Source organism: Protobothrops mucrosquamatus, unplaced genomic scaffold (genome assembly GCF_001527695.2).
Source record: "Protobothrops mucrosquamatus isolate PMUCROS unplaced genomic scaffold, P.Mucros_1.0 scaffold_198, whole genome shotgun sequence".
Classification (NCBI taxonomy): domain Eukaryota; kingdom Metazoa; phylum Chordata; class Lepidosauria; order Squamata; family Viperidae; genus Protobothrops; species Protobothrops mucrosquamatus.
The window spans coordinates 1517477-1536960 of NW_015386274.1; the positions used below are offsets into that span (position 1 = coordinate 1517477).

Genomic DNA, 19484 nt, shown 5'->3' on the forward strand with positions numbered 1-19484 from the left:
GGTATGGGTCCAGATAGACTGATTCATCCAGGTGCCGAGGGAATTGCCGTGCAACCACACTCTCAACAACCTTCGCCGCAAAGCGAAGGTTGGAGACTGGGCGATAACTGGCCAACTCATCTGGGTCCAGGGAAGGCTTCTTGAGGAGGGGCCTCACAACGGCCTCCTTAAGGGCCGCAGGAAAGACACCCTCCTGCAATTTTCTGCATGCTAAAATTTTTTAAAGTTGTTATTTTCAACAATAATAAATGTGAATCTTAATAACTTGCTACTGTTGCCCAATTTAAGAATATTATAAAGGAATTCTTAAAATTTAACTGAAATGTATAAGTAGTTTACATCCATTTTTCTTATATTCTAAAATATTATATAATTATTATCTAATATTTGAACCACAATTTAATGACTGGATGAATTTCATGATTTAATGGATCAATAGGGGGTGGGAAGGAAGGATGTCTGTCAAGCCTGAACTCACATTAAATTAAAATACAGGTAACTGACCTCATTTGCAATCTGAAGTAATGTTTTATTCATATTTATGCATATTTATATTTGCAGAGTTAAATAATAAATTTAATTATTTGCATAAATTGATCTAATAATTATAAATTACATAATAATGCAAATGATATCAATTGTCCATACTGCTTCAAAAGCAACAGCATTTGCTTGCTTTTTAGAATGAAAGTAAAGTTTTTTCCGGTTGTATCAAGATTCTGTTGGATCAATATCTGGAGAATCAAAAGTTCTATACTGGAATAGCCTTGGATGTTCTCAAGAAGCCTTACATATATTTCATCTAACATTTGAGGCTTTCTTATATAGAGAGAAATAACATGCAGTTTTAAATAAAACAAAAGAGAAACTCACAGAACCTTATTTCATTGCTGATGCTTCTGGCACTGTTTTACAAGTAATCATACAAGTGGGAAATTTGGGCCACAACGGAACTGGTGGCATACGTGTCATACTCACAAGTTAATTTCTACACACTACAATATGGAATTCCCTTATTCCTGTTCCAGAAATTATATATAACAAAGATTTTTGAACCAGTGTTTCTGAGTCTCTGATCAAAAAGTTAGACCAGACAAGATATAAATACAACTTGTCTCTTGGATGAAAGATTAAAATATAGATACAAAGGTGGTTTTCAAACAGAATTACAATTCTTACCTTTTTCTTCTATTCGATGAGGAAGACATTCTGGCCTCTCAGGAGGAACTTTTTTAATTTCATGCTTTCTGTCTGTAGTAGCTATCAAAAAGCATAATATTAAACACTTAAAAAGAAGGCAATAAAGATTAATTTTTCTGCTCTGCTAATTTAGTAGTTTTTCACTTAAAATGTGATAGCCTGTTTCTCTATGGATTACACACGTAGACCTATTTATATTTAGAAGTATTTCAGTTTCAATTAAACTCTGTTAAACCTGGGTTCTTTGTGTCAGATACAGTATCAAATCAAGTAGATTTTAAAATTTAAAATCACAAGAAGTGATTACCACTGCTATGGCACTTAACAGGAAAAGGAGATTCACTGCTTTGGTTTGCTTATATGACAATGATCCATCATAATAATTCTTATCGGATGTCAGTCTACAAGTGAATTGAGCAATATTTCAGAATTGCCGAAGGTTTATTTTATGTCTATTGTAGCTGAAGCTAGAATACTCATGATTATATTTATGCCTCATGTTATAAATTGACTAATTAATTTAATTAAAATAATCTGTCCTATTGCAGGAGCAAGAGAATTAAACTGAAAGAAGTATTTGTAATTCCATAACTCATATATGAAGTGTAGCATCCTAAATGAATATTTCCTGTGTTTATTAGGATACAGAAATGCCCTTTTTAACTGTCTCCTCAAAACATCCTTCCAGACAAATTTAGTGGATTCATTTGAATGTAGGGTGCATACATTTATTACCATACATGTTTGGGTGAATTTTTACTCATAATCATAATTATGCATATAAAGTAAGATTCAAAATACAGAGAATAGTGTATTTACAGCTGTTTGTCCATTATTCTTTCCAGTGCCTATACATTCTAATGTTTTAGGATTTTATTTCATACTTCTTCTCTTTTATTCCTTGGGTTATGAGCTGGTAACACATGATGACTTTTTGAAGCTGTCATTAAGTAAACATTGCAGTTATTAAGTGACATCACAGTTGTTAAATGAATCCATTATAATCAATGGGTGGGTTTTCCAGAAATCAGAAGTAAATGCTGAAAACTGAAAAAAAATGCCAAAAATCATGGTCACATGGCTGTAGGATGCTACAAACAGTTGTAAATGTGAGCCAACTGCCAAGCAATCACAGGGCTGCAGGAAGGGTAGAGGGGGGCAGCTGGGGAGGTCCATTATAATTTTGAATGGACACTAGGTGAGGAGTACCTGTAATTGGAATTTAACCATTTAACATGGTATGGTATATACAGTAGCTGAGAGCATATTAAGAGACACCAAATAGATTGTTGTATATTTAAGAGCATATTTATTGATGCTGTAAATTACCTGATCCTTGTTTGAAAGGAGCTGAAGGAGGTGGAGGCTTTTTAGGTCTCTAAAATAAAAGAAAATGAAAAAAAGATTATTAACAAAGAAATGAAAGGTGGCACCTGATAGGCAAACGACACCATAAAAACGTGAATATTTATCAAATATCAAAAAATATCAATATGCAGATTATATTTTATAAAACTGTATAGTTTCCATTAATTGTGATTTTTTTAAAAAAAGAATTATGTTTTATTGTGATTTAGATGGGCAACATTTGTAAATGATATAAAAGTTAATTTGCTTTACAATGATAGGCAAGTTGCTCCTACCTCTTTTTCAAAATCAGGAAGTAATAGTTTTACAAAGTTATCAGGGAATACTCCTCTTCTACCATTAAGTTCTCCTTCCCACCAGCCAGCATCAATGCAATCCTATGATACATAAGAGTGTATATTGAAAGACAATTATTCTATAAGTCAGGATTCTTTTTTCTTGTGCATTGATAATAAATAGACAAATACCTTGAAACAGTAGTTATTATGATATATTTACATCACGTTCCTCTATAATCGTTTTGACCAGGAAGTCATAGCACTTACTTCAGAAAGTGGGATTTTCTCCAAATGTAATGTGCTGTTCTTACCAATATGTGAAAGATCTTACTGCCATTCTCATTCTTCATTTTGTAAAATATTGGATTATTACAAAATAAGTAAACCCATCATTACAGAATCTAGCTATAGAATTCTTAATCAATCAATCTATCTATCAATTAGAATAGAGCTGGAAGGGACCTTGGATATCTTCTAGTCCAACCCCCTGCTCAAGCAGGAGACCCTATACTATTTCAGACAAATGATTGTCCAGTCTTTTTAAAAACCTCCAGTGATGAAGTACCCACAACTTCTGACAGCAAGCTGTTCCACTGGTTAATTGTCCTCACTGTAAGGATGTTTCTCCTTAATTCCAGGTTGCTTCTTTCCTTGATTAGTTTCCATCTATTGTTTCATGTCCTGCCCTCTGGTGCTTTGGAAAATAAGTTGATCCCTTCCTCTTTGTGGCAACCTCTCAGATACTGGAATACTGCTATCATGTCCCCCTAGTCCTTTTCTCTCGACTAGTCAAATCTAAATGCTGCAATGATTCTTCATATGCTTTAGTCTCCAGGCCTTTAATCATCTTAGTCACTCTTCTTTGCACTTTTTCCAAAGTCTGAACATCTTTTTTGTAATGTGGTGACCAAAAATGGATGCAGTATTCCAGGTGTGGTCTTTCTAAGGATTTATAAAGTGGTACTAATACTTCACATGATTTTGATTCTATGCCTCTGTTTATACAACCAAGGATTATATTAGCTTTGTTTGACTGCACACTGCTGGCTCATATTTAAGTGATCGTCCATTTGGACTCCAAGGTCCCTCCTCTACCTTTTGGATGAGAAAGTTGTCAGCTAACTTGGTTAGGAATCTGTTCGATCTCCCATTTGCTGCAGTGTTTGTCTCTCAGTTGATATCAGGGTAGATAAAGTCCAGTTGCTTTTCAAAAAAACATATTTCAGACAGCATACTTATCAAGGCTGCTAACATCGGATGTTCTTGCTTTGACAACAGATGGAAATGTAGCCATCTTTTCTCTTTTGCTTTTAGAGTTAAACGATGCTGGGAGGGGGGATGTGGATGAGAGTCCAGATAGTCATAACAACAATAACTCAGCCATGGAAATCAAGGTTATTGTGCCCAGAACTGATAAAGATTAGGCAGGCTGGAGAGCTGGGGAGAAAGCCCGCGCTTCAAGCTATTTGGGGAATATGATTTATGACTGTTAATTGGAGGAGGGAATTGTGCTTTGCTACTTTGTGCCCAGGGGATGTGTGTGTGGAATTCAGTTTTTGGCTTTAACTATGTAGTGCCGATGCTTTGTTTTTTTAATAAAAGATTCTTTAAGGTAAACAATGCCTCGAAATTCTTTTACAGAGTTTCATCTGTCGGAACCATGACATTAAGCCAAAAACTGCAATTTTTTCCTAACTATCTTGGGGTCCTGAGCCCCAGTCACTGTCCCTAGAATCGAGGGATAAGCCGACAAAGATTCAGGGAAGATCTCAGCATGAAGAAAGAAAGAGCACCTGAAACCAGCACCCCGGCGGTGGCTGCTACCCCAGAAGGGGGAGTGACAGCCAGCGCGCCGTTGGAGAAGGAAATTTTTCAGGCCTCCCAGCTGGGGGCAAAGCTGGACCCGACCAAAGTGAAAGCCGTAATTAAATGGCAACCCCCAAAGACTCACAAACAGCTCCAGAGCTTTCTGGGATTCGCCAACTTCTACCATCAACTCATCCCCTTCTTCGCTGAAATTGCCCTGCCACTTACGGAATTACTAAAAACAGGCAAAGGGGGAGGAAAGCCACGTCCAGGCCATTAGCATGGACTATAAACTGTCAAACTGCTTTTGAAGATTTAAAAAGACTATTTGCGCTTGAACCGGTCTTAAAGCATTCTTGCCCAGGGAAGCCCTTTGTGATTCAAGTCGATGCCAGCGATGTGGCTGTTGGAGCTGTGCTACTGCAAGAGAACCAGAGTGGGATCCTAAAACCCTGCGCCTACACCTCAAACAAATTCACTGAATGTAAGAGGAGGTGGGCTATGTGGGAAAAGGAGGCTTTCGCAATCCGCTGGGCTCTATTAAACTGGCGAGACTATCTAGAGGGGAGTAAGGTGTCTTTCGAGGTATGGACTGATCACAAAAACCTAGAAGCAGTAAAAACTCCCAGTAAATTGTCTCCGAAACAAGTACGATGGGCGCAGTACTTTAACCATTTTAACTTCACCCTAAAATACATACCGGGAGGAAAAAACTTCTTAGCTGATGAAGAGGTTAATGAAGCAATCATCTCCAATCCACAAACCACTTCTCAGCTTACACCATGCAGAGTCCCACCTCCAAAAGCCCCTAATCCCAATTACCATGGGGCAAAGAAAATAAAACAAGAGCTCCTCACCGACCACTGGTTCAAGGACAATCAAACCTCCCTAACATGCAGGGACGGTTTGGCTTAGAAAGGTGGAAAACTATATTTGCCAGAGACCCTCCATCTTAACACGCACTGACACAGCGCGACGTAAAACAGGCTGGGCACTTTGGATATTTAAAAACACTACACCTCATCCGCCATCAATTCTGGTGGCCGGGATTGAAATGGGATGTGGAAAACTATGTCCGGAGTTGTGCTGTATGTGCCATCATGAAAAGAATTCTGGGGAAACCCCCTGGGTTATTGCAACTGGTGGTAGACCCTTCCCAACCATGAGAAGAAATTGCTATGGATTTTATAGTGGATCTACCTGAAAGTAGGGGAAATACAGTCATCTGGACTGTGATAGATCTGTTCTCAAAGCAGGCTCACTTCATTGCCTGCAAAGGGCTCCCATCCGCCCAATGACTAACCAAAATGTTCCTGAAACACATCTACAGATTGCATGGCACACCTAAACAAATAATCTCTGACAGGGGAGTGCAGTTCATAGCTAAGTTTTGGAGAAGTTTTCTTAAACTAATTGGCTCATCTCAAAGACTATCATCTGCTTTTCACCCATCTACTAATGGGGGGGCTGAATCCACGAACTCAATGGTGGAGCAGTATCTTAGATGCTATGCTAATTATGAACTAACGAACTGGACTGACCGTCTCCCTTTTGCAGAGGTGGCTTACAATAACTCTGTTCACAGCAGCACCGGCTTCACGCCTTTTTAAAGTGGCCACAGGAAAAGAGTTCAGTCTGATACCCGAATATCCCCAAGCACCCGCCCCTTCTCAGACTCTTGATCAATGGGTGAGGGGGTGGGAAGAAGTTTGGAAAACCACGAAAACTGCTTTAAAAAAGGCTTCTGAGACATACAAAAAACAGGCAGATAAAAAAAAGGCTCCTCAAAGAACATTCCAAGTTGGGGAAAAGGTTTATCTGTCAACTAAATATTTACGGCTTAGGTTACCTAGTAAGAAGTTAGTACCGAAGTACATAAGACCCTTCCCCATTGTAAAGATCATTAACCCGGTCAAGTGGAATTAAAACTTCCTAGGCTCTTAGGAAAAATTCACCCTGTTTTCCATTGTAGCCTGTTGAAACCTTTTCGGGGTTCCACTTTAAGACCTCCCCCTAAGAAGGCACCCGGACCCCTCGTGGTGGCAGGACAGACTCACTATGAAGTAAAGCATATTCTTGATTCTAGAATTTTTATGGGGAAATTGCAGTACTTAGTGCAATGGAAGGGATATTCGTTGTCTGAGGCCACCTGGGTGAAGTCTAGTGATGTGAAAGCTGACACTCATTAATAGGTTCTATAAGAAACACCCTAATAAACCAAGAGGCAATCCCTAACCTGTGCTTTTGTCTACATTACAGGATTTATCCTTTTTTGTAAGGGGGGGCGGATGTCAACGCTGCTAACATCGGATGTTCTTGCTTTGACAACAGATGGAAATGTAGCCATCTTTTCTCTTTTGCTTTTAGAGTTAGATGATGCTGGGAGGGGGGATGTGAATGAGAGTCCAGTTAGTCATAACAACAATAACTCAGCCGTGGGAATCAAGGTTATTGTGCCCAGAACTGATAAAGATTTGGCGGGCTGGAGAGCTGGGGAGAAAGCCCGCGCTTCAAGCTAATTGGGGAATATGATTTATGACTGTTAATTGGAGGAGGGAATTGTGCTTTGCTACTTTGTGCCTGGGGGGGGATTCAGTTTTTGGCTTTAACTATGTAGTGCTGATGCTTTGTTTCTCTAATAAAAGATTCTTTAAGATAAACAATTCCTCAAAGTTCTTTTAAAGAGTTTCATCTGTCAGAACCATGACATAAAAATTTCATCTGTCGGAACCATGACATAATATAAAAATATGATTATTTTAAAGGTGGAGAGGAAAATATATGTCTGGATATCTGGGTTTTAGAAAAATGTTCTCCATTTACTGCCACTTTGTAGTTTCTCTGCCTCCTCTCACAAAGTGCTAAATGGGAGCTAACATAACTGATTTGCAAACTATAATTGATCACTATATGGTGAAAATAAATACTTGAAACAATTTATTTGCTGCCATCTAATGGCTTGTTTGGAGCTCTGCATGCTAGATAATGTAATCCAGGGGTGTCAAACTTTCAACGTGATGTGACATATTGTGACTTTTTTGCCATTGTCAGCAATGGTGTGGGCGCGGTTTTGCTATGATACATCTGGCCTGCAGGCCGGCAGTTTGACAGCCCTGAGGTAGTCAAACTGATGTGTAAAAGTGCATGCAGGGATAAGATAAACTTGGTTTCTAGAACTCAAAAACTACTTGATGGCACATCATCATCAAACATAGCCTGGAATCTTAAGCAGTACAGCAAATTGACTCTCTAAACCATGGGTATCAAACTCGATTATGTCATGTGACATATCACAATGTTTTTTGCTTTGCGGAGCCAGGGTAAGTGTGGCCTGTGTGTGATGCATCCGGCCCACGGACTGCCAGTTTGACACCCCTGCTCTAAAGATAATAAATTATTTCACGTTGTAGCTCCAACCAAATGGAAACTTGGATTTACTGACAGATGTCTTGGTGGCTTCAAATAGATCAGCAATGATCCCTAATTACCCACCACTTGAAAATAACAACAAAATAATCCTTTCTCTCTCCTATCCAAAATTTTTATTTCTGAATTTAACAATAGGGAAGAGAAGAGTAATCATTAGGACTGGATAATAATAATAATAATAATAATAATAATAATAATAATAATAATAATAATAATAATAATAATAATAATACAAGTTGGAAGGGACCTTAAAGGTCATTTAGTAGTCCAACCCCCTGCTCAGGCAGGAAACCTATATCATTTCAGACAAATGGTTGTCCCGTCTTTTCTTAAAAACTTCCAGTGTTGGAGCATTCACAACTTCTGAAGGCAGGTTGTTCCACTGATTAATTGTTCTAACTGTCAGGAAATTTCTTCTTAGTTCTAGGTTGCTTCTCTCTTTGATTAGTTTCCATCCATTGCTTCTTGTCCTGCCCTCAGGTGCAGGTGCATATAAATGAGCTCCATTCAATTCTGGTATCCAAAACAAAGTTGTAGGTTTAGAATTCTTTAAGATCAAGGTTTATAATTTAATTCATGGTTAATTGATGGTTGTCACTGGTGGATAGTGGATATTTAGTTTTGTTTTTGCAGCCTTTTCTCACTGTGGCCAGCAACTTGCCCTAGAAAGTTCACTAGTATCCCAACAAATGTCATTCAGAAGCAGCCATATTGTCCTTAAAGCTAATAGCTAATGATCCCTATGACTTCCATGAGTCAGTCTAATCTTTTTTTTTTAAGCCAGCCAGGTTGGTAGCCAGCATCACATCTCATGGTAGCAATTTAATTATGCATTGCATAATGCATAATCATCTGTACTGTTTCTTCCAAGATGCCATTTCTTTGGGTAACATCTGGTTCTAGTATTCTGAGAAAGAGAAAATAACCTTTTTTATCCACTTTAACCACACAATGCATAATTTTGTGTACCTCAATCACATCCCCTCTCAATCGCCTCCTTTCTAAACTAAAAAGCTCCAAACAAAGCAACCTTTCCTCATCATCATCTTAGCTGCCGTCTTCTGATTTTCCTCTAGTTCTTTAGCCATTGCTTATCCACAAGACAACCTGCCCTTTTATTCCATGGCTATTAAACTTATTGAGAAGTCATTGACAAGGAACTTTATCAAAGGCTAGATGATGTCTAATGGCTTGTTCTTATCCAAATGTTTATCAACAACTTTAAAAAGCTCTAATAGATTCATTAATCTTTCCTTATTGAAGCCATGTTGGGTATCCTTGAACAAGATTTGTGTCTCCAAATGTTTGGCAATTTCCGCTATCTTCCCTGGGCAGATGTTAAGCTGACAAGCCTATAATTTCCTGGATCTCCCCATGAACCCTTCTTAACAATTAGAGTTATATTGGTCACCTTCCACTCCTCAGCTACAGAAGTCAAATAGAGATAAATTGCATATTTGAATTATGGAGTCCATAATTTCAGCTTTATGCCTATTTGCTCAGCTTTCTTTTTGAACAGGATTTTTAAACTTTTCAGGACTAGAAAAGTCCCAATTGTTTCTTGAGAAAAAGAGAAGAAATAAATTAATATTGAAATAAAATAGCTTGAAAATACTTTTTAGTTTTACCTTACATTTAATATGTATTAAAAGAATTGGTTTGATAGGCTGTTTTAAATTCCTATAATAAATTATTAGCTAATTAATTCCACATTTTATTTTAAAAGCAACAAAATTCTTCCAACTAAGTTCTTCAATAATATACTTAGCTGCAAACTAATGGTTCTTCCATATGGCAGAGTTCAATTACTTGTTTGTAATGCATAAAGAAATGAAGTTCAACCAGTTTCACTTTGGGCACTGATATTTTCTTATTATATCAGCTCTTTTGAAACAACCCACCCTAAACATTAGATGTCATGCTCAAACTAAGTACTCAGTTTGATTAGTTCATACAATACAATGTTTTTCTATAAAATGGTATGACTGTAAAACAAAGAGTATAATTACCTTATTGACAAGAGTAACAATATCACCTTCTTTGATTGTCAATTCATCTTCATTCTGTGCTTCATAAGGAAATATAACTTTGCAATACTCCTTCACTAAAAGGAAAAGTGGTGTATTTCAATACATTTCACCAACTTCAGAAGTAAATGTGAAGAAATAAAACTTGCTTGGTCAAGAATTAGAATTATATTAAAATAACTTTCAATAAACAGTAATAAAGATTGTAGCAGAAATAGCCATTAGCTACAACACTAGTTGGAAATGTTTTGTTAAACCTTGCTTTATGGCAATATTGCTCTCTTCCTGAATTTGATGCTATGAGGAAGAATCTTTATAAATAGAAAGTGGGAGAGTTTCTCCAATACTTTTATGAATATTCTGGTTTATATAAAGAAGAATATAAATGCACCCACATTCTTAAGAAGCCAAACATGTTATTCCATTTAATATGAGAATAAAAGCATGTAACATTCCAAATTTTAAAGAAAAAATAAAAAATAAATAAAAGAAAAAATGAGTTTTCAGTTCATATTCTTAAAATATTCACAACAAGTCTTAGCATTTTAAGGTAGACCAGATTTGGAAGCCAAAGTTATAAATACTAAACTACCATTATCATAGGGTTACATTAACAGAATCTTACAAATCGGTAAGTGCTCCTCTTTTCCTTTATGTACAAGAAAACTAGAATGGGTCAAATGTGAGTTTTTTCTCAAATTACATTTCTGCTTTGGTTTCAGATTTACCCTACCTAACTACTGTCTTGGCTATGGCTCTTCTTCCTGTTCCTCAAGGTTATTCCCACAGCCCATTGCTACTAGTCATACTTTATCTATTTTTGAGATAAATGCCATTGCCTGCATTTGTAGGTTAGTATCATAGATACCCGACCTCACATCATGCTGTGCTGCTTATTATAGGGGTGGCAGTAGGATGAGTGAAGAATGCTGGGAGGGTATCGCAAGAGTATACAATCTCAGTATGGTCACCCAAAACATGAAGGTCATGTTAGCTGCCAAGCTGAAACACACAGGCATTTATATTAGGCAACACCAATCCAGTGGAACATACTTAGTAATGAGGGGTCCTTGGTGCTCTCTGAGCTTGCTTGTTTTCTTGCATACATTTCATTACCCTAACTAGGTAACATCTTCAATGCTAGTAAGAAGTGCTGTTTGCTGTCTGTTTATATTCTGGTCTCTTGCCTGTCTTGTTTACTAATGGCTCTGTGGTAGTTTCTTGATTGGGTTATTGCTTACTTGATTGGTCTGAAGGTGACCTTAGAGTTAATCTATGCTGATCTGAGTGCTGATTACTAGTGGAGAAGTGCTGAGTCTTTTTCTCTTTGGGACTGGTAGATCGTCTCTTTTGCATAATCTATAGATGTTGTTAATGTCTATGTGTCTACTGATGGCTGATTTGTCAGAGTGCCAGGCTTCTAGAAATTCCCTGGCATTTTTGGATTTGGCCTGGTCTAGGATTGTCACATTTTCCCAATTGAAATTATGGTTAAACTGTCTATATGTTGTGAAATTAAAAGAATTTTCGTCATGCCTTTTGACTGCCAGTTGGTGTTCATGGATGCGTTCTGCCAGTCTTCTGCCTGTTTGTCCTACATAGTGGTTGTTGCAGTTCTTACACTGTATGTTGTAAATAACTCCTGTTTTTCCTTCTGGGGTTTCTGGGTCTTTGGGTTTACTTAGGATGTTTTGAAGGGCTTTAGTTGGCTTATGTGCTATGCTGATTCCATGTGGTTGTAACAGTCTATTTGCAGTTTCTGAGATATTCTTGATGTATGGCAGTGTAATTATTTTTAGTGTTTGTGTTGGTTGTGCTGTATCAGGTTGAGTGGTCATGGACTTTTTGATGAAGTTGCGTGGGTATCCATTTTGTTGGAATGTGTTATATAGATGCTCCATTTCCTTTTTCTGCTGTTCTGGGTTGCTGCAGTGAGTTTGGGCTCGTTTAAATAAAATCCTTACACATACTTAGTAATAATGGCAAAAACATCAAATCATATTCTTTGGGTAAAGGTAATGGTAAATCACCACTGTATTTTGCCAAGAAAACCACATGGATAGAAAATATAAAATGAGTGACAATACACTGTAAGGTGGGTTCCTGAAGCCAAATGACCCCAACATGCTACTGAAGGAAGAGCTGACGATCTTTCAGAATAATAATACTGTTGGCTGGATTAAAGTCTTTGGGATGTTTAATTATTGATATTAATGTTGACATATATATAAAAAAATCCAAAGCTGCAAAGAGACAATTACCTGGAAGTCTAGAACATAAGACGTATGAACACGGGAAAGCTCATCACAGTGAAAAATGAAATTATTGGCCATTGGTCAGAATTCTTAAGGTGAATTTAACATGGAAAATGAAATCAAAGAGATATTCCAAATCATATATGTCACTTTAAACAGTACCTTTGCATTCCTTATATGTACTACATGGCTGTGCACTAGATTATTGCATTAGAACAGAAAGGTATTTTGGATTTAGATTCCCAGGATCAAATGTAGAATATGTAGGAACCATTAGAGCCAGTTAGGTCATGTGGTTAAGGCACCAGGCTAGAAAGCAAGAGATTGTGAGTTCAAGTCCTACCTTAGCCATGAAAGCCAGCTGGGTGACCTTGGGCCAGCCACTTTCTCTCATCCCAACTCACCTCACAGGTTTGTTATTGTGGGGAAAATAGGAGAAGGAATGTATGTTGGATATGTTTACTGTCTTGAGTTTATTATTTATAAAAATAATAAAGGTGGGAAATAAGTAAATAAACAATAAAACAAAAAACCCAAATGGAAATGATAATCAGACCACTCTACAAAAATAACAGCATACTCTTATACTATAATACTATGTCCCTCTTTCAATTAAAAATTATATTCAATACATTTCACTGGTAATTTAGGAATCAACTAACTATAAGGAAAAGAGCCAGTTTGGTGCAGTAATTAAGGCATCAGGCTAGAAAACAGAAGACACCTGTCTTAGGCACAAAGCCAGTCAGTCACCCTATCATGTTCCTAGGAAGGAGGCAATGCCCCATACCCAAACTTTGCATTTCACAAAGATTAAACTATTTGTAAGAGATGCCTTGTGCTGCCACTCAGAATCAGAAGTGACAGAATCATCAACAGAAAAATTTAAGATTGAAATGCATGGTTCTGTTATCTTAGTAGTGAATACAGTATTATAGTGTTCTTAGCCATAGTATGTTTAGTATATTCTTACAGGCTGAACCAGCTGTTTGCTTAGTTTGTTATCAGCCTTTGAGGATGTAGTTCTCAATGCCTCCTTAAAGAAGTTGTTATTTTGCCTGGTACACATGATCCAATGACATTACACATTTGAGCTAAGGAAGTTTTTTCATTATTTCCCATTTGTTTCATTTTAAAATGTTAAAATCTCCCACAATATTTCCTTCTCACCAGAAAATTTATGCACTAAAAGTTTTTCCTATACAAAATTAAGCAGTTCCCTCTGATGTTATCCTGTTCATAGAGTGGCACCATTATTTAGGCAGTTTGTACTTCTACAGTGTGTCCCCAAATTTCTCCAACCAGAATGTAATGAAAAAAAAGCAGGAAGACTTACTCTTTGTTCTGCTATCCAATTCTATTTTTGTTGTCTCCTGGACTGTTGTAGCTGTGGGCATTCTTTTTCCAACTGTCTGTACACATAAAAATAATTAAATAATGCCATTTATAAAATACCATCATTATTTGCTCATTTAAATCATAACAATGAAAATATGAAGTAACTGATTTAATTTATTACCTGCCACAATGTCCTTAGTTATTTTAACTAAAACATATTTTAAAATGACAAATATATTTAACTAGTTCTTAATTGTTTCTTTGTGACTTTATTACATATTTGTGCAAAAGAAATGATTAATCAATCAAATTTATATAGCCACCCATGTCACTGAGGCTACTCGGAAAATTATGGTATTTGCAATCATATTAAGGTTTTATTGATACTTGCTTGTTCCAAAGTAACTATTAACTATATTTTATCTTGATTATTTATTAACCATATTTAAGCTTTCAGTATTCTCAGTAAAAATAAAATTGTTTAAACAGAATTTTATATAATGTAATATGATTTATGTCAAGAAAATTTATGGTTTAAAGACCAGGGTTAAAGATGATTGACCATACTAAAGAGAAACAATATTAAGAAAATGAAAACATTAAAAATGAAAATGAAAGTTTCACTATGGAAGGAAAAAGTATGTAATTAGCAGTTAAAATCGTCAGCAGAGTATATATTAAATATTAAAGGAAAGCTAGACATATTTTTATTCTGTCACCTACAATAATTTTAGGGGGGGAAATTATAGCTTGTAAACACCCACTTCCCTTTGCTACTTGGATAAAAATATCCAAATGTTATGGGAGTTATTTCAAAACAGACCTTCAAATTATATGTTCTGAAGAATAACACTGAGTATTGTTTTACATAAAAATGGAATCTGAAAAACTATGCAAGGCAATTATGGAAAAGTATGAATTCTGTAATCTAGTTTGAGACCCCCAGACTGTTAGTCATGGGGGATTTCAATCTGCCATCGTTAGGTGAAGCATCTGAGGTGGCTCGGGAGTTCATGGCCTCCATGACGGCCATGGACCTGACCCAATTAGTAGATGTCCCTACCCACACCGGAGGACACACACTGGACTTAGTTTTTGCCTCCGGCCAGTGGCTGAGTGATCGTGGTTTAGGNCCTCCTCAAGAAGCCCTCCCTGGACCCGGCTGTTTTGGCCAACTACCGTCCTGTCTCCAACCTTCGCTTTCTTGCGAAGGTTGTTGAGAGTGTGGTGGCACGACAGCTCCCTCAGCACCTGGAAGAAACTGTCTATCTAGACTCGCGCCAGTCCGGCTTCCGGCCTGGGCACAGCACGGAAACGGCATTGGTCGCGTTGCTTGATGATCTCTGGAGGGCTCGGGATAGAGGCTGCTCCTCTATCCTGGTCCTGTTAGATCTCTCAGCGGCTTTCGATACCATCGACCATGGTATCATGTTGCACCGGTTAGAGGGTTTGGGTTTGGGGGGCACCGTCTTACGGTGGTTCTCCTCCTACCTCTCGGACCGGTCGCAATTTGTGTTGGCAGGGGGGCAGAGGTCGACCTCGAGGTGCCTCACTTGTGGGGTACCACAGGGGTCGGTCCTCTCGCCTCTCCTGTTCAACATTTATATGAAGCCACTGGGTGAGATCATCCATGGTTTCGGGGTGGAGTTTCATCAGTATGCAGATGACACCCAGCTGTACATCTCCACCCTGGACCACCCCAACGATGCCACGGAAGTGATGTCCCGGTGCCTGGAGGCCCTGCGAGTCTGGATGGGGAGGAACAGGCTTCAACTCAACCCGTCCAAGACCGAGTGGCTGTGGTTTCCGGCGTCACATCATAGCCAGTTGGTTCCATCTCTGGCTATCGGGGGCGAGTCAGCTCCCGCGGAGAGGGCCCGCAACCTGGGCGTCCTCCTGGATGCTCGGCTGTCTTTAGACGATCATGTGACAGCCGTGGCCAGGGGGGCTTTTCATCAGGTTCGCCTGATACGCCAGTTGCGCCCCTTTCTGGATCATGATGCTCTACGCACGGTCACTCAAGCCCTCATTGTTTCCCGCCTGGACTATTGCAACGCTCTCTACATGGGGCTCCCCTTGAGGTGTGTCCGGAGGCTCCAGCTAGTTCAGAATGCGGCCGCGCGGGGGATCCTGGGGGCCTCTAGATGCTCCCATGTAACACCTCTCCTGCGCGAGCTGCACTGGCTGCCTGTGGCCTTCCGGGTGCACTTCAAGGTGTTAGTAACAACCTTTAAAGCGCTCCGTGGCAATGGACCTAGGTATTTGCAAGACCGCCTCCTACCAAACACCTCCCTTCGACCAGTCCGCTCCCACAGAGAGGGCNGGCTCATCTATTCCGTGCGGCCGGCCTGGCGTAGTTTGATTATGTTTTAGTGGGGGTTTTGTATGGGGTATTTTTAGAGCAGGCCTGTTATTTAATTTGATTTTAGACAGAAATTTGTGTATATTTATCGTGGTTTTTATTATCGCCTGTTCACCGCCCTGAGTCCCGTAAGGGAGATAGGGCGGTATATAAATTCAATTAATAATAATAATAATAATAATAATAATAATAATAATAATAATAATAATAATAGTTTAGAGTTAAATGTCTATCAGCTATTCCAGAGAAAAATGATACAGTAACTGCCTTAATAAAATATGCATATTTTCACTTCAAGACAGAATAAAATATATTAAAAGCATTCTTTTATAAAACATGTAACACTAAATTTGTAATGGACAAGTAAAATATATGCTCTTTTTTGTACATATTTTGTTCGTTTAACCAAGGATACAAGAGACTCTTATACATTTTATGTATGAAGTAAGATTGTCTTCTTGGGACCATGTTCTTTTTGGCTTCTCTGATACTGTTGTTAAATGTGTAATAGCTCTTATTTTATTGTTTTATTTACACTGGGTAGTTTTACAGTGTTATTACTTCAGAATACAGGCCAGTACATACAAAAAAAATGAGAGCAGTGGGTGTTTGTGATCAGTATTAGGGTTCAGTTGGACATTGTTCACAGAACTGGAAAAACACATTAAAAAGTCTTTTTTGTTTGGGAATTCTTAATGTAGAATTTAAATAGTTTTGCATGGTTCCAAGTGGTATTTTCTTCATACCTTATTCTCCAATTATAAGGAGAACATATTATTTCCAAATGGCAGCTTTTTTAAATTTAACAATTTTTGTTTTATTCAAAGAAAAGTTAAAATACAAAACTCCAAGAAATTTAAAACAACAAAAACAAAAGACACAAAGCATTCAAGACATTAAAAAAGTGCATTAAAAGAAAAGGAAAAAAAGAACCCAAAACATATCCACATATTATCCCCCTTGGTTGAGTACTGATTAATACATTGTTACAATATTAATTCCCACTTCTTGTGAAACAGCCCCCAACAAGTTGCATGTTGCCAAAAGACCTTTTCTCAGATTTTGGGCACTGATTGGCTGTAATGTAGTACACTGTTACTCTATGAAGTTTAACCAGGGAACAAAGAAGCTGAAGTAGAATGAAACAGGAAAGGTGTTTTCTGGATATTTCAATCCAAGATTAAAAGAAAAAAAAAACCCTCCAAGTATTTTGCAAATTAAAAAGATACAAAAACCCTGTTCTAAGAGCCCAATATTAATATAAATCAAATGGAAGTACTTCACCATTGACAAGCATGCCATGTTTCCATACAGAAAGCAAAAGTTATTTAGAACAGCATAAATCAAAGGGGAAAAAAGAGAACAGTTAAAGTCCAGCAAGGGGTTGAAATAAATCAGCATTCAGCCGCTTTTAAAGATAAAACACAAAGCAAAAAATTCAAATGTGAAATCAAGACCCAGGCATGCTTTAAAAAAAATGCAACAGGAAGATGGATGCCCATGACTTTCCAACCACTCCCAAAGGGAATTGTAATCTTCAAGATTCCTCAAGATTCCTCTTCACCGCCATCCAAAAGTAGTTATCCCAAAGTGCTCCCATTCAAATCCAGAGAGCAGCACTGCCAGACAGCCAACTTAGGCAGCAAAATAGGCAGATTGTTGGCAAGAAAAAAATCTCCTTACCATTCAGCAGCCATCTTGGGGGAAGACCTACCTCCAAATGGCAGCTTTAGGTAACTGAACCAGGAAGAACTTAAGATATTTATTCATATTTTTTACATTAAGCATCTCCACATTTTGACTTAGGTTTGATTTTCCTCAATAGGAATTAGATAATTCCTTTAAAAATATGCCCTTTTTAATCCTAATAATTATTGCTTTGCTTTTGACTTTCACAAAGTTGTCCTAAATAAATCCTGTACGTATATATTCAGACATAAAAATCACTGAATTGCATACCATTCAATAGGGCTTGTTCCCAAGTAAACTATGTATAAAATTGCAGCTGTGAGGAGTAAATAAGAGCTGTTTTTTGAAATTTATAGTACGAATGAAATGATGTGCTGAGGGTCAATGAATATTTCAAAATATAGACCAAATGAAAAAGTAACAAAGTACCAAACTCATGGGAAACTTTATTAATTTTTAATAATTATAGGATCACAAGTGTTTAATAGGTTAGTTTGACTCAAAAGAAAGTTTACCTTTATTAAATGTATAAAAATAATTCTCGTCCAAACAATAATCCTAATGGTTACAGCTGTAATGGCAATAGAGTAAAGTAGAGTAGAGTAGAGTAGAGTAGAGTAGAGTAGAGTAGAGTAGAGTAGAATAGAGTAGAAATTCTTTATTGGAGAAGTGTGATTGGATACACAAGGAATTTGTCTCTCAACAAGTGATAAATCATGATCATAATCATAAAATACAATCATCATAAATCATAAGATACAAACTCAGTAATCATCATAGGATACTAAATAAGCAAACAACATAAATCATAATAGGATACTAAATAAGGTAATCAACATAAATCATGAGATACAAACAACAAAGTTATAGTCATAAGAAGCTAAGGAAATAGGTAATAGGAAAGATGAAAAGTTGAGAAGGATAATAGATAATAAAGCCCTACTAAGTGGTTTGACATCCTAGGATATAGACAGTGTTGTGGGAATTAGTTGTTTAGCAGAGTGATAGCATGGGGGGGAAAACTGTCTTTGTGTCTGGTTGTTTTGGCATGCAATGCCTATAGTGTCATCTTGAGGGAAGAAGTTGAAACAATGTCCAGGATGTGAGGGGTCTGTAGATATTTTCACAGCTCTCTTCTGGCTTGTGTAGTATACAGGTCCTCAGTGGAAGGCAGGCTGGTTTCAATTATTTTTTCTGCAGTCCCAACTATCTGTTGAAGTCTGTGTCTGTCTTGTTTGGTTGCTGTGCCAAACCAGACAGTTATAGAAATGCAAATGATAAGACTCAATAATTCCTTTGTAGAACTGTATCAGCAGCTCCTTGGGCAGTCTGAGCTTTCTGAGTCGAAGCAGGAAGAACATTCTTTGTTGTGCTTTTTTGATGACGTTTTTGATGTAAGGTGTCCATTTTAAGTCCAGAGATATTATAGAACCTAGAAACATGAAGGTCTCTACTGTTGACACTGTGTCGTCTAGTATTGTAAGAAGTGGTAGAATAGGAGGGCTTCTCCTAAAACCTATCATTTATTTTATTTTTATTTTATTTTATTTTACAAAATTTATATGCCGCCCTTCTCCCCATGGGACTCAGGGCGGCTCACAGCATGTTAAAACAATATACAGAATTACCCCTTCTAAAAACCAATTAAAACCCAAATATTAGTGGCTGTGACTATTTAAAATCATTAAAAATTATCCCTATTTAAAATTCACCCTAGGTCAGTCCCGCTTGT

General features: G+C 37.5%; 1 protein-coding gene across 1 annotated transcript in view; it reads right to left on the reverse strand.

The window, feature by feature from the left end:
* The window catches only part of SH3KBP1 (SH3 domain containing kinase binding protein 1), a 196218-nt gene that overhangs the window by 49530 nt on the left and 127204 nt on the right, over positions 1-19484 (reverse strand). Inside the window, exons 7-11 of the mRNA XM_015825255.1 lie at positions 13700-13775; positions 10091-10185; positions 2844-2945; positions 2530-2578; positions 1180-1260 (exon numbers count right to left, since the gene is read on the reverse strand). Of these exons, the coding sequence (XP_015680741.1) occupies positions 1180-1260; positions 2530-2578; positions 2844-2945; positions 10091-10185; positions 13700-13775 (403 nt within the window). The remainder of the gene's footprint in view (positions 1-1179; positions 1261-2529; positions 2579-2843; positions 2946-10090; positions 10186-13699; positions 13776-19484) is intronic.